The 16951-nt window shown below is 40.5% G+C and overlaps 1 protein-coding gene across 4 annotated transcripts in view; it reads left to right on the top strand.

Moving 5' to 3' along the window:
- Positions 1–16951, top strand: part of LOC126268203 (inositol polyphosphate-4-phosphatase type I A) — a 251957-nt gene that overhangs the window by 164018 nt on the left and 70988 nt on the right. For all 4 annotated transcript variants that reach the window (XM_049973825.1, XM_049973826.1, XM_049973827.1 and 1 more), the window contains one exon: positions 12536–12696. In XM_049973825.1, coding sequence (XP_049829782.1) covers positions 12536–12696 — 161 coding nt within the window. The remainder of the gene's footprint in view (positions 1–12535; positions 12697–16951) is intronic.

Raw genomic sequence — 16951 nt, forward strand, 5'->3', positions numbered from 1 at the left:
ACTTGTGTGAATGTCATGAATAATGTGATCTTGCATGCTTCCACTGGAGACTTTGTTTTGACTCAACTTTAAAGTGATGAATTATTGTCTCATCTTTTGCAATCTCTCATGCCAGGACCTCATTCCTTTCCTTGGCATGGCATTTCAGATGTGAAAAGATAGAGTCCCATTAGACAAGCTTCCTGTGCTGTTTGAAGACTACAAGAAACCCGCTGGGTGCACACTTTGTGTGGAATTTCAATATTTCCTTTCGGGTTAATGATGGTGTGAATACTTCTGATGTATAATGCCACCTCTGTGGCAATGGTTGCTACTGAAACTTGCTGGTCTTGGATAATGAGGATATCCACCTGCTGGACAAGGGCACTGGTAGTGTGGTGTGGCACTCCAGACCATGCATATCAGTCAACAACATTTGTCTGTCCTGTGAATCTCTTGTGCATGGCTTGACCCTTGGAACAGACATGAAGTGCTCTCTGTATGCTAGTGCCATCCTTCAATGTATTTCCATTCCTTGCACTCTTTTTTGCTGTCAAAAAATACACTACACCCCTTTGCTCTGCTTTAGAAATGTCTGTTTTACTATTTCCATCACAACCAAATATAGTAAACAGTCAATATGTGTACACATTCGCTCTTTTGTCATGTGGGTGTGTGCTCTTATGTCTCTAGCAGTGAGTTTAGGAATCAGCACTCTTACAGGGACTGCTCCTCCTTCCCCAGACAACAACAGTATGACCTTTTCAGCGATTTTTGTTTTGCAGCCCTCAACTCATGTCTTTTTGAAAAGCAGCTTACAATCAGTAGTCTGGAAACTCAGTTAAACAGTGAAGCTGTGGTCGAATGCAAAATAGTACTCAGTTTTACGAAAGAATCTGTGTGTCAGCAATGATCATATGATCCATCAGAAATGGACAATCAGAGATTTAATTCACCAGTTGTCAACAGCAACTCATCTTAAGGAAATGTGCATATGGGCAACCAGACCAGTCCAGGAAGGTCACCTCTGTGCCATCAATAGAGAACCAAGTTGCACTACCATTACTGATTACACAGCGGAGGAATCTACTATCCAGCCACCAGCAGGCCACAGATTCACTGAGGAATAATGCTGGCCTTTCTGTGTCAGTTTGTGGCCGCATTAATGCAGCTAAATGACAGATAATTCAGGAAGACCTGGAGAAGATTCTATGAGACATCATAAGACTGTCAGAGAATTGTTAGTCCTTGTGCAGAAGAAAGATGGCATCTGATATTTCTTCATCAGTTATAGGCAGCTGAAAAAACTATCCAAAATGAATTTATACCCATTCCTGTGAATTGATGACACCTTGAAGTGTCTCGAGGGAGTGAAAGTATTTCAGCACTACGGATATGGAGCAGATTACTGGCAGATCAAGGTTGACAAACTGAATGAGAAAAGACTGCTTTCATAACACCTGATGGCTTCTATGAGTTTGGATGTACGCTACTCAATCTATGCAGCACTAGAGGTGCCTGTGAAAACTTGGGCAACAGCATAATTTGATGGTGTCATCAGAGGAAACAAAGCTGGCTTCCTACAAGTCAATTGTGGACTGTTACATCACTTAACTTGGTAGGCAGGTTGAGGGTTTAGGCTGAATTTAAAACAGTGGAAATTAGTGAAGTGAGGTGGTCGGCTAGGTGAGTACAGCGTTATCAACAACAAAAGTAAAGTAAGGATAATGCAGGAATGGCAGAGAATACTTTGAGCAGTGTAGCGAACACATTATCATAGTCAAGATAGACAAAAAGCCAAAGCCCACTGTATTTGAAATGTGTGTGTGTAATAGCTCAACAGATAAATTATTCAGTTTATTAAGGGAGACAAAAGTTTAATTGTTAAAGAGGACTGGACTTCAAACACAGAAAAATAAAAGAGACGAAAAAAATACTAGGAGAACGAAGAAATGGAGCAAAGAAATAAAAGGAAAAGATGCCTGGTAGAATTTTGCACAGAGTACAGTTTAATCATCACATCATGGTAAGAATGTAAATAATTTAGGAGTGAAGGGGACCACTCAACAAATAAAAGTAATTCTGAATGTTTGAAACCCACACACAGAGGAGGAAGAAAACTTGCTAGCTTTCAGAATAAATACCTTGACAAGCTAGAGAACAAATACACTACATCACATGCTGTTCTACAAACCACCTCTCAACCGAATCACAGTTAAAACACTATCATAGCAACAAACCGCTACAGTTCATGTTCATATCAATGTACCCCTCCTCACACATTGCTCCCATCAGAATTTTTTGTCTTTCCCTCTTTCTTTCCCACGAGTGATGATAACTTATGCACAATTAAATATCCTCATGACACAAAACTATCATATTGCCCTCAGCACAATTTCTTCCAATTGTTTCACCCCACAAACTCAAACTTTGTTATCCAGTTCAACCACTTAATTTTTACATTCTTCCTTCTCCTGTGATGTTTCACATCTTCTTAGCACCACCCCAGCCCAAATGGACCCTTCCTTCATTTGTCTGCATTAGTTTGGAAAAGTATCCCTGTCCGTAGCTAAAACCGAATCCTACATCTGCTCCTTAAATGCTGCCTATGCCATGGAATCTCCTCCAGCGGCTGAACAACAAAAATTCCTTTTTCTGGATCCTATCTCTCATTTAGTAACAACCTTCACCTTTTCAGATTCCTCCAGTTCCTAACCCTGAAAACCTTGTGCTGCAGAAACCCATCTCCAAGGCACAGGCAGCCCAGAACCATCCCTGCTTCCTCAACAAGATATTGTTACCGTGTAGCCCAAACTATACACACCATGTCTCCAAAATCAAACCTCTCGTTCTCAAACACCTGGAAGAGAATTCCGGACATCACCTCCATAAATTATCCAACCTTTTGGCATGCTACTCCCACCTTGTAGCTCCGCTACCCATTAACAGCTATTGTATGCACGGTGAACCCCCCACCCCTATCCCCACCCCTCCACCCTCCCGTCAACCACTCATAGCACCCTGACCCTGTCTAGCTGAACTTTTTAATTTGCCACATCTTCCAGAACACCATGAAATCCAGAACACAAACAAAACCAGAAACATCATTGTTAAGCTCCCACAAAACACCTCAATCCCACAGAAGTTTGATTTCTATCCAATGAACAGTGAAACACTTCTTCACTACCATTCCCTTAAACAAAAGCCAGTCTAATCCCAACATTGAATCTTCTCTCTCACAGCTCATATTGTCATCTAAACATAATGTGTTCTCCCCATCCTACCATGCCAACACCTGGCCATGCTCCAGGAATTCCCTACCTCCAGCTTGGCCTCACCACCCATACCCAGGTCTCTTCCTAAGAAAAAGTAACTTCTCAACAGAATAAAGGACAGCCAGTCATAACCTCAAGCCAGATCCTGACCTTATCATCACTGCCATGATGGGTCACAGTGACTACCTGATAGATATGCAGTGAGGTGGCTGATCAATTGAGTAGAGAGTTATTATTAACAAAAAACCAAGTAAGGATAATGCAGGAATGAAAGTGATAATGAATAAGAAAATAGTAAAGTCTAGCAAACTAGTTTGTCAACACATTATCACAATCAAGATAAGCACAATACCAAAAGCGACCATAGTAGAAGTAGTATATAAGCCTATTAGTTCTGTAGATAAAACATTATTCAATTCATTAAGAGAGATGAAAATTTAATTGTTACGTGGCACTGGAATTCAATAATAGGAAAATTAAGAGACGCAAACAAAGTAATGGGCCAGAAAAATAAAAGGGGAAGCTGCCTGGTAGAATTTTGCATAGGGTACAATTTAATCATTTTATTGTGGCAAGAATGTAAATAATTTAGGAGTAATGGCAGCAATTCACTAAATAACAGAAACAATGAGTCATCAATAGGCGCACACACACACACACACACACACACACACACACACACACAAAGTGAAAGTGCTGGTGTATGGGAAATGTCGGATTGCATTTCAACGAGGCTGGTAGCAGAAAGAGGGGTTAAGGTGAATAGGTAGTGGCTCAGAGGGAGGCTGCAGGTTAGGAACATTGAAGGGAGAGGTTACAGGCGCACAGGCTGAGCATGATATACGTGGGTACCAGAGCCGGTGAGGTGCAGCATACGATAAATATGATCTGAAAGTGTTGATTGGTAGGGGGTGACAGGACAAAGGAAGGAGAAACTGTTTTGTTGAGCTTTATGGGAGTGAAGAATGTAGTAATATTTGAGAACATTTCTAAAAGTACTTTAAAAATGGATTACAGCAGTCTCGGCCACAAAAACATTTATTTCAGTGGTAACTAGTTTTGGTCAGTATTTGATCACTCTCAGATTCATACCATGATGGTAGGAGGTATCGGTGAATGGAGTGGGTGTAGTGACTCCATGAATGTCAACCAACATTACGAGGGGTGGGGAAGGATCTTGGATAAAATGTCCCTTGTTTCTGGGCATGATGATATATAATCAAAGCTTTGGTGAAGGATACAGTTTTGTTGCTCCAGTCCAGAATGATAGTGGGATATGTGTGAGGGATTATTTGTGTGTGAGGATATGGGGTAGAGAGGGGGGGGGGGGGGTAGTGTGTTTCTCTGAAGACCTTAATGAGACCTTCAGGATACTGAGCAAAGGAGTTTTTGTCACTGCAGATACACTGTCTCCGGGGTCTTTGCTCTGTGGGAGTGGTATTTTGGTGTGGAAGGGGTGACTGCTGTCAAAGTGCATGTACCGTCAGTGATTAGTTGATTTAACATGGAAAGAGGTGTGGATGGAGCCATCAGAAATGTTGAGATCAGCATAGAGGGAGGTGGCACATTGAATTGGAGAAGTGGATGGAAGAAAAGATGTTGAGGCCATGTAGGAATAAGAATGTAATGTCTAGGCCCTGAGTTGTTACCAGTGAACAGTTTTGAAAATCTAGGAATGTTTCAGTTAGATGGTCCATAAAGAGGTTGGCTTAGGAGGGTGTGATGCATGTTCCCATGGCTGTGCTGCAGATTTTTTTATATACCTTCTTCTTAAAGGAGAAGTAGTTGTGTGCAAGGATATAATTGATAATGTGTATGAGGAATGAAGTAGTGGTTCTGGAATTGGAAGGACTTCGGGAGAGGTAGTGTTCCATAGTGGCAAGGCCATGGGCTTGAGGGGTGTTTGTGTATAGAGAAGTGGTATCAACAGTGATTAATTGTGAAGTAACTTGACAACTTTGACACCACTAACTGCAGATGGTATGGATTTCAAAAAGATATGTCCACAATTAAAGCTATATTCTCATTTACAACTGATATACAATAGACTCCTTAGGCAGAGAGATGGTGTCAGTTGGCATATTTTGTGATCTAGCATGGAGATTTCAACTGCGTGAAACAAAATACTGCTTGACAAGGTGTATCACTAAAGAATCACAGCAACAGTGGTAACCTGGCTAAAATCTGATTTGTAAAATCTAAATCATCCAGTTCCATGCTGATCATTGAATACCACAGAAGATCCCTACTGTACAATGTAGTAATCAGACAAACAAAAGTGTGTAACAAAGTTCATAGGCTTTCAAATAAGTAGTAGTTTTGCCTGGGAATGTGGCATCCTCTAGACTTTAAATAGGTTAAGATGCAAATGAATTATAGACATTGGCTGTGAGTGGACATTGAATGAAATCAATGAAGAAAGTTGAAAGTTTGTGCCAGATCGGGATTCGAATTCAGGTCTCCTGCTTACTAGGCAGATGCTCTGACCACTAAGCCATCCAGACACAATGGTCACTGCAACTGCATGGACTACCCAAGCACACCTTCTGTCTGACCCAAATTCCCAGTTTATCCACAGACTATTAATGTAGTGCCCCTGTTATCCTTATTACTTGTGGCATTTTGCCAATTCCAATAAGAGTTTGAGACTTGTGCACCTGCACTCAAGAGATCATTGGCCAAAACACACACACCCCCGCGCGCGTGCGGTTTGGTTGGTGGGGGTTTGGGGGGGGGGGGGGGGGGGGAGAAGTATAAGATGACTCTAAGATGATCTCCCCATTTTTTAAGAGACTTCTTGAGAAAAATTTATTTTTAACATATTCTGATTAACCAAAATTATAAACTTCTATTGATGTAAGGTTGGTTGGTTGGTTTGTGGGATTAAAGGGACCAGACTGCTACGGTCATCGGTCCCTATTGATGTAAGGCATGTGCCTAAAATGTTTCTATTACGCCTATCCTTAACTTAGGCCCTTTATTGGTTGTCTATGTTTTGATAATACAAGGAAAAATAAAATAAACAAAATGAAAGTGTTTACATTAATTTTTATCTTCACTACCTCTGTTGTTTAGCTTGTGTCTGTGGTACCACTGGTCTTTATCATCATCGTCATAATTGTAACAGAGCACCAGTGAAACATATTGTCACAAATATTTGGCTGTTTTTGCCGAATATATAGCGATATTTTGAACACACAGCAGATTTTGCTTCTGTACTGCCATGAGAATGTTGCAATGTCTTTTACTACCAAAACATATCATCTGCCCATCACTTTCTCATTGATTTTGTGATTCAAGCAGCTGACACACCCCATATTGTTTGTGTTGTACCTCATGGTGAACATGACAACAATGCTGCATGAAACACCAAAGTGTCCCCAGTCTAGACTTTTATCATCTCATGCAGAAATGTATACTATTGTTGAATATTTGTCCGATTTTAAAGTCAATTTGATTCCTAGTACAAAATGATTAGTACAAACTGTAGTTTGTACTGGTATATGTTCATAAAAAGCCAAAGTATGCAACATATATTCCCATTGTTGGCAGCAAGTTGAAATTTACTGCCTGCTCAGCACTCCCCTACCCACACTTTTTATAGTTTTCATCTAAACTTGTACTGCGATTCCCCTTCCAAGCCTTCTTTAGTGCTGTGCTTGTCAAAAGTGAAACAGGGACGGCTATATCTTCTAGGGTGCAGGTCATGTGTAAGAAGAGCAGCTAATATATAAATAAAAGATCACAATCCAGTCCAATTCTTGAACTTTCGCTCATGCCATGATCTAGCGTTGTTTGTTGGTACTACCTACACGATGGGTATTTCTGCTAATATTCTTTCTTTCAATAATGATTGCAGTCAGTTTAATGTGATTTGTTTCATTTGTTATGCATTTAAATTTGGATGAATTTCCTTCCTCATTTCATCTGAATGTCACCTTCTTCTTCTAAAGCTGACTGAAAGCTGGCAGAATTTTCCCCTGGTTTCTAATACATAAACAGCTACCAAACTTACATTTTCAACACTTTTCGTAAATTATTAGTTTATCATAACCACATAAAATACTGACTTGGATTCACAGTAATGTGATGGTTTTAGGACGACAAGATTTTCGCCTTTGAATGTGTACAATATCCATATATTAATATATGTATACAATATCCATACATGTATGAATATGGTATCCATACATGTATGAGAACTTCTATTGCAAACCTACTCAAAGACAACAAAAGGTTGTGAGTTGATTGAATTTAATGCTATTTCCTCCCATGTTTCACAAAATTGTCAATTTTTTACGAAGAGTATGAGATTGCTGTAGTGCCTAGTTTATTAGTTTCTCGTGTATCCAACTATTGCACTAGTATCGCAATTCAATTGTAATGTTATTGTTTGTGGAAGATTGATATCACTGTCTAAAATGTAAGACTGTGATCAATACTGTGTAGAGCGCTTATGTGCATCAGCAAATCTCGAGCCTGGTTGAAAGAAAGTAGAGGGTGAGCACAAAGTCTTGCCTTGATTATAAAAATTCATAACAGAATAACCGTTTGACATAATAATTACATGTGATGCTGTTATGTACGTCAGTGTTACTAGTTGTTGTGACCAATAGGTGGCGCTAGTGCTCCACAACACCAATGCGCTCTGTTAGGTCACATTAGTTGCTGCCGAAATGGTGTCGAAGTAGGAGAACTGCGCAATGTGTACTTTGCTTTCACGAAACGAAATCGCCCATCAGTGTTCAGTGTAAATTTTGGGCTTCTTGTGGACGCAGCCCTCCTGACGTTAAATCAATAAAAGCAATTTTATGCAAAGTTGAACAAAACAGGCAGCGTTGAAGATTGTCCTCAAAGTGGCAGGCCTCGTGTGGGTGATGCAACTGTTGATCGTGTTCAGTAATCGTTTCAATGGAGTCCGTCTAAATTAACTTGTCGAGCACAACATGAACTTCAAATACTACAAGCGAGTGTGGTGAAGATTCTCCATGAAAGGCTTAGGTTTCGTGCAAATCATGCAGGCCTTGCAACTGAATGATTTTCTGACACGTGCTGAATTTGCAACTGAGGTTCCCAACAGGATTGATGGCGCTAATGATTACTTAAATCGCATATGCTTTACTGATGAATCCACCTTTCATGTCAGTGGAATGGTAAATAGACATAATGTCTTACTGATGAATCCACCTTTCATGTCAGTGGAATGGTAAATAGACATAATGTCCATATATGAGGTTCAGAGTCTCCACGTGCTACTGTACAATTACAGGGAGACAGCGAAAAAGTGAATGTTTGATGCGGCCTCATGCATAACACGGTTTTTGGAGCGTTTTTTCTTTACGGAAAAATTCCATTACTGCTAACATTTACTTAAACGTTTTGCAGTAGTTCATTGCCCCACAGTTAGAAGAATATAAGCCATGGATAATTTTCCAGCATGATGGAGCACCCTCCCTGCTCCCCTCCCCACTGGGCTTTGAGAGAGCATGATTTCCTGGATGAAACATTTCTGGATTGGTGGATTGGAATGAATGGTCCAACACCCTAAACCCTGGACACCCCGCTTTCCAGACATTACACCCCATGACCACTTTTTCTGGGACTATATCAAGGACAGAGTCTTCATCACACCAGTTGCTGACGTCGATTAACTTAATACTAATATACAAGCTGCTGTGGGTACTGTGATAGAACACATGTTACAAAACACCTGGCAGGAACTGGAATACCGCCTCAACATTCTCCGAGCTACCAAGGGAGCACATGTTGAGGTTTACTAATGTAAGTGGTCTTTAAAAAACCTAGTAACACTTACCTATGTAACTGCATCAAATGTAAATTATTATGTCAAAAAGTTAGTCTGTAATAAATTGTTATAATCAGGCAATACTTTGTGCTCTCCCTGTATTGTTTAACTTCAATAGCCAAAGTTTCATCTATAAATGTAAGAAAACCCCCAATTAATTTATTAAAGACTGTAAAAATGTTTACCTCAGCAGCAGTAGTTTAATCTGTGAATAGAAGACAATCCAATATTTTCCGATTGCCAAATTTAGAAAAAACCTCGTCTTAGAGTCGGGTAAATATGTTACGTCCAAAAGAACAGACACTGCATATATACACTGAACAACCAGAACATTATATGACCACCAATCTAATAGCCAGTATGTCCACCTTTGGCATGGATAACAGTGATGATGTCATTGCAATTAAGCAACAAATCCTTTGTAGGTCACTGGAGGGAGTGGGCACCACATCTGCACACTCAAGTCACCTATTTATGGAGGGAGAGTGATAAACTCTGGTGCAACACTCAATCACATCCCAGATGTGTTCGATCAGGTTCAGATCTGGCAAGTTGGGGGGGGGGGGGGGGGGCAGCACATCAATTGGAACTCGCCACTGTGTTCCTCGAACTACTCCATCACACTCCTGGCCTTGTGATATGGTGCATTATCTCGCTGAAAAATACCACTGCCATCCATAAACATGATTGTCATGAAGGCATGTTCAAGGTCTGCAACCAATTTACAGTACTCCTTTGCCATCATGTTGCCTTGCACAAGCTCCACTGGACCAGGGATGCCCACATGAATGTTCCCTGGAGTGTAATGGAGCCACCGCCAGCTTCCCTCCATCCCACAGTACAGATGTCAAGGAGCTGTTCTCCTGTAAAGACAATGGATTCGTGCCCTCCCATCGGTATGCCGAAGAAGGTATTGAGTTTCATCAGACTGTGCAATAATCTGCCACTGTGCCAACATCCATTGCTGATGGTGACGTTCCCGTTTCAGTCATAATCACCAATGTTGTGATGTTAACATTGGCACATGCATGGATTGTCATTTGCAGAGGCCTGTTGTTAGTGTTCAGTACGCTGTGTGTTCAAGCACACTTGTCTTCCCCCCAGCATTAAGGTTAGATTTTAGTTCTGCCACAGTTCGCTGCCTATCCTGTTTTACCTGGCTGCTCAACCTATAACATCCGACATCTGTAATGTAGGGTGGCCACCCAACTCCATGATGTCTGGACATGGTTTCACCTTGGTTTTGCCACGTGGTGAAGATGCTCATCTGAGCACTCCTCAAACACATGACAGGTCTTGCAGTTTCTGAAAGGCTCGTGGTGAGCCTTCGAGCCATTACAGTCTCTTCTCGGTCAAAGTCAGATATTTAATGCACCTTCCCCATTCTACACAAAGACAGCACACTCAGTGATACTACATGCACCATACATTTGTCTAACTGGCAGTCATTCCTTGCCAGGTGATGCTGCTATCACCTGGATTGGTTTATATAGATAGTAGTTTGGTGGACATAATGTCCCGGATGATTAGTGTATATAATTAAGGTGAGACAGCCAATAATCTTTTCAGTGTAGGTGCAGACTAGGCTTGAACTCTTACAGGAATCGGTGGTATGCTGCGATTAATGAGGGTAATCGGCAAGAGCCACTACATTAGTAGTATGTGGATAAGTTGAGAATGAGGGTTGGATGGGTGGCATATAGGTTAGTCAGTGCAGTCGCAATGACCACTGTGTCCAGATGGCTTAGTGGTCAGAGCATCTGCCTAATAAGTAGGAGACCCAGGTTCAAATCCTAGTCGAGCACAAATTTTCAACTTTCCCCATTGATTTCAATTGATGCCCCACTTGCAGCCAGCCAACGTTTGTAATTCCTTTGTGTCTCAGTTCATAGTGAGTTTGAATGTGATGATATAGTTGGCACACGAGTGATGGGACACAGCATCTCTGAGGTAGCAATGAAGTGGGGATTTCCCCATATGATGATTTCACGAGTGTACTGTGAATGTCAGGAATCCGGTAAAACATCAAATCTCCAACATTGCTGCGGCCAGAAAAAGATCCTGCAAGAACAGGACAACAACCACTGAAGAGAATCGTTCAGCGTGACAGAAGTGAAACCCTTCCGCAAATTGCTGCAGATTTCAATGCTGGGTCATCAACAAGTGTCAGTGTGCAAGCCAATCAACGAAAAATCATCAATATGAGCTTTCGGAGCCGAAGGCCCACTCATGTATCCCTGATGGCTGAATGTCACAAAGCCTTACACCTAGCCTGGGCCCATCAACACTGAAATTGGACTGTTGATGACTGGAAACTTGTTGCCTGGTTGAACGAGTCTCGTTTCGAATTATATCGAGTAGATAGACGTGTGCAGATACGGAAACAACTTCATGAATGCATGTCAGCAGGGGACTGTTCAAGCTGGTGGAGTCTCTGTAATGGCATGGGCTGTGTGCAGTTTGAGTGATATGGGACCCCTGACACATCTAGATACGACTCTGACATGTGACACATATGTAAGCATCCTGTCTGATCACCCCCTCATGTCCGTTGTGCATTCCAACAGACTTGGGCAATTCCAGCAGGACAGTGCAACACCTCACACATCCAGAATTGCCACAGAGAGGTTCCAGAAATACTCTTCTGAGTTTGAACACTTCCACTGGCCACCAAACTACCCAGACATGAACATTATTGAGCATATCTGGGATGCCTTCCAATGTGCTGTTCACAAGAGATCTCCACCCTCTCATGCACTTAAGGATTTATGGACAGCCCTGCAGGATTCATGGTGTCAGTTCCCTCCAGCACTACTTCAGACATTAGTCAAATCCATGCCACATCATGTTTAGTCTAATCCATGCCACATCATGTTGCAGCACTTCTGCATGCTCGTAGGGGCCCTATAGGATATTAGATAGATGTACCAGTTTCTTTGGCTCGTCAGTGTGTGTGTGTGTGTGTGTGTGTGTGTGTGTGTGTGTGTGTGTGTGTGTGTGTAGGTAGATGTTATCCTTGCTTTGACCATTTCCAGTGGCCGTGTTTCATGAGATTTTACTGTGGGGTTATTGGTGTTTGCCGTGAGGTTCATGGCTCTGCACTATGAAGTTAACGAAGTGTGCCATAATTATAAAACAAGAAGTTCAGCGGATCTGGATTGCAATGCACTTGCACGCTCATAAACAGAATATGTATCTAAATGAAATAAAATAATAACAAGAAATAAGTATCTGCAATTCAGTGGTTGAGTTGTGGAAACAGGTTGCATTTAAAACTGTAAATACTTAGTTTGTTTTTGGTTAACTGTATGCTTTGAGGAATTTAGAAGATAGATGTTAATTTACTTTTTTTTCTTTTTTTCTCAGATTCAGTTTGTTGAGAAGGACTCGTGATAAAATTGAAAGAAATGGTTCCCTGTAATACCTGTGCTGATTTACTCTTAGTAAATTAGAAACAACATTTTTATTTTTGCAGAGCGCTTTGGATCCAGGAAGAAAAAGAACTGCTCCAGGAGGTAGCGGGCATGGGAGAGTTACGTGAACCTTGGCACTCAAGACAAGTTGAATTGCTTGACAGGCATCTTCAGCTGTTGCACCTTTACTCTCAAGCGAAGGAGAATCTGGCAGTACATCGTGGTATTTATCTTTTTTTTCTGTGTGTTTGTTTTCATGATCAATGTAAATAGTACCTAGAATCTGACAGTTATTAAAGACCATTCTGTAGTTGATTGTGCATTAACTGAGTGTGACAGGAAACACTTGCTTTATTTTATGTATATGGAACTATCTTTTATGCACCTACTGTTAGTTCATTTATGTTTAGCTCTGTTCTATAACTTTAGAAAAGGTGTAAACAAAACACCATAATCATCCTGATACAAGCCATATTTCCACTTTTTATCTGAGCTGCCTTAACACTGTGGTATCATATTTTGTTTTCCCTTTGTATTATAATGTAGCTGACATTGTTTTGAGTCATGAGTAAGTTTGTGATCATTGTAATATCATGTTGTTCTACTCTTATATAATATTTTGTAGACTTTTTATGAGAGCTAGTTGTCAGTATACACTTTGGCACGAATCTACCAGTTAGCTATGTGCAGTGTCATGATATCATTCAGTCTTCATGAAGAAAATTTGTTTGAAAGAAATTGTACACTTACTGTTAGAATCAGGTGATATTAATGAGGATAGCTTTTTCTGACAAGAAACTACTAACATGAAAGTGAGTGTTGTGCTTAAAGCACAGTGCCATTGAAAGAAGTGCAGTTTATCTGGATAAATGGAAAATTAGTGGTAGAACTACTATTGATAAATCTCTTGTAAACCATTCCAATACAAAGAAGATGCTTCAGTGGTCCAAGAAGCACAGAACATGGATTACTGGCTAACAAGTAATGTGGTCTTACTGAGTCCATTGCTGCTTCAAATACTAAAGGATGGAGAATGTCTACGGGAGCATACAGATGAGACTGTTTTCTTCCAACTATAGAGCAAGAATGTTCTATATTGGTTTTAGGTGGTCATACCATGACTTTCAGTGAATCCTATGTAACACTGAAAGGAAAAGTAACTGGTAAAGTTTATTACACTATACAGGATGGCCACTGGGCACTGTGCACTGAAAACAGTCCAGTGACTTTTGCACCACGCTGTGGAATGGACTGTTGCTCAGACGCACAGGCATTTATTTCAGCTTGTAATTGTATCTTCAAACATAATTCCCCTAGTGAAATTACTGTAAATGTCCAAGATTGGTTTGATGAGCATTACACTTATCTACATCTATATCTACATCCACATCCACATCCACATCCATACTCTGTGGAGGGTACCTTGAGTACCTCTATCAGTTCTCCCTTCTATTCCAGTCTCGTATTGTTCGTGGAAAGAAAGATAGTATGTATGCCTCTGTGTGGGCTCTAATCTCTCTGATTTTATCCTCATGGTCTCTTCGTGAGATATACGTTGGAGGGAGCAATATACTGCTTGACTCCTTGGTGAAGGTATGTTCTGGAAACTTCAACAAAAGCCCGTACCAAGCTACTGAGCGTCTCTCTTGCAGAGTCTTCCACTGGAGTTTATTTGTCATCTCTGTAATGCTTTCGCGATTACTAAATGATCCTGGATCTTCACTATCTCTTCTATCAATCCTATCAGGTACGGATTCCACACCAGTGAGCAGTATTCAAGCAGTGGGCGAACAAGTGTACTGTAACCTACTTCCTTTGTTTTTGGACTGCATTTCCTCAGGATTCTTCCAATTAATCTCAGTCTGGCATCTGCATTACCGACGATTAATTTTATATGGTCATTCCATTTTAAATGACTCCTAATGCATACTCCCAGGTAATTTATGGCATTAACTGTTTCCAGTTGCTGACCTGCTATATTATAGCTAAATGATAAAGGATCTTTCTTCCTGTGTATTCGCAGCACATTACACTTGTCTACATTGAGATTCAGTTGCCATTCCCTGCACCATGCGTCAATTCGTTGCAGATCCTCCTGCATTTCAGTACAATTTTCCATTGTTACAAGCTCTCAGTATACTACAGCATCATCCACAAAAAGCCTCAGTGAACTTCTGATGTTATCCACAAGGTCATTTATATGTATTGTGAATAGCATCGGCCCTACAACACTCCCCTGCAGTACACCTGAAATCACTCTTAGTTCAGAAGACTTCTCTCCATTGAGAATGACATGCTGCTTTCTGATCTAATAGGTTTTGCCTGACCTTATTCCCTGACATCCACAATCACTCGATGAGAAGCCTGCAAAATATGTTTTTAAATTTCAACAGTTCCTTGTGAGGAATGGCATAAAATCTCATTAACCACCTTTCAGGATATATGTGTTTTGGTCTTTGGAAAAATTCAGGTTCTATTTGATGCCAAGAGTGCTTACACCATAGGTGAGGGTTCATGTTATACTGTCATGTTTTTTACATTATTTTTTACGACATTATCAGGGTAGACATCTTAGTAAACCTTGTGTTCCTTGTTTTTATTGAATAGACCAATAGATGAAAAATACTAAAAAGGCGAACTACCCGCAGACTTCCATCTTAGAAAATCTATTATCTATTTGAGGAAGTTTGTCATTTATTTGTGCAATAATTGAATTTTTCCTTCCTTTTGAGAACATCTACAATTTGTCGATGTGAAGTCTTGCAAAATTGATTCAGATGCTTCACTTCCTTGTGTGAGAACCATGTGACAATCTCCTAATGAATATTAATTTGCAAAGTCACAAAAAATTGGTATAGTAAACTAACTTAACTATAAATGTTCAGTTTTGTTTTGTTTTGCATCTTTTGTTAACGAACTGTATTCCCTCAACTAGTTTTCTTCCTAAGTTGAACAGTTGCTGGCAAGTTGACTTCCTATCTAAATATTCACTTAACTATTTCACTTGATCCAGTGACAAAATTGATTGAAATTGAAAAAATGAATTCACAGTATCATTTGTTCTAATAGATCAGAACCCACCGATTTTAATGTGATAGACTGTGTTGGGCAAAAACATCTGTAATAAAAAAAGTGACAGAGAAACAAGTTGCTTGCACTAGAGATGAACTTTAGGAGACAAATTTGTGACACCTCCAAGCTGGACCAAGTACCAAATACCAACAAAAAAGAGACGCCATGGGTGTTGGTAAAACAGTGATGGACACCATAGAGGTGAAATTGATGTGTAAAGGTTGTCGGGGTAGAATGGCTTGCATCTGTCATATTAGGTTTAGATGGCCCGAGGTGGATGGAGAAACTATGACAGTGCAAACAAATTAGTGACATACAAATATACACCTCATTGCACTGCGATACTTAATGTAAGTTCTACAGCAACTCATTGGATGTCCTTCGGGTAGATACAACTAAGTAGTGACCTGTCAAGAGCATGAAGCCTGTTGCTGTCAGTGGCCGCTGCTTATCACAACAGCAGAAGTCCATCTCACTGGCAGCGGTGTGGAGATTGCGGATTGCACCGCACTTACGGTTGGTGGCGAACTTCAAAGTGCCATCCAGGGTGCCAGTCAGAAACTGTCTCAGTGTGCCAGCTTCAGTTGTGTCCATTGGTAAGGACACAACAGAAACATTTAAAATGGTATAGACATCTGGAAAGGATGGATGGTAGCCGATGGCCAGAGAGAGTATAGCACTGGACCTCAGCAGAAAGAAGAAAGCTTGGGCAACCAAGAGGAGCTGGAGTTGAAAGGTCAGGGACACATTAGGTGCCAGAGGACTACAAGAAGGAGATTGTCAGGATTGGGAGAAGTGGAAAACAGAAAGCGGGAAACAGTACCAGATGTAGAATACTCAAAAGATGTTGATTATGATGTTGATGATTATGCACTCTGAATTGATACATCATAATCGGCCGCTGTGTACTGTCCACTGCTGATGCTTCGCACCCCTGGTGGCAGTTGCTGCAACTCGTCTATGTTGCTGACTCACCGCTGGTTGCCATTGCTGTTTGCTGGCTCATTGCTCATAATTTAACTGATGTGTGTTGCCTGACTGTGCCATGTGAAAATTGTTTATTGTGAGTTGCAGGCTGCCAGTCTTAGTTAAACTACTCTGTACTGTACCGTTTCTCGTTTGAACTAATCTTCCCCCGCATTCAGCTCGTGTCCGAAGAACTTTTAATGCATGTAAATCTTTTGTATTTCCTTGTCACGCATAATGTACAAATAAAATCTTCTTGAGAAAAATGTAAAATTCTGGTCTTATAGTTCAAATATTATTTATAATTTTTGTTCGTTGCCACAAGTCATTTGATAATGTATAGTGGCATATTAGTATTCTTGTGTATTTCCATGACAATAGCTTGTTAGTTTATGTTACCACGAAAAATATACTTTTATATTGCAGATAATAAGTAATGT

The sequence above is a fragment of the Schistocerca gregaria genome, chromosome 4 (genome assembly GCF_023897955.1).
Source record: "Schistocerca gregaria isolate iqSchGreg1 chromosome 4, iqSchGreg1.2, whole genome shotgun sequence".
Classification (NCBI taxonomy): domain Eukaryota; kingdom Metazoa; phylum Arthropoda; class Insecta; order Orthoptera; family Acrididae; genus Schistocerca; species Schistocerca gregaria.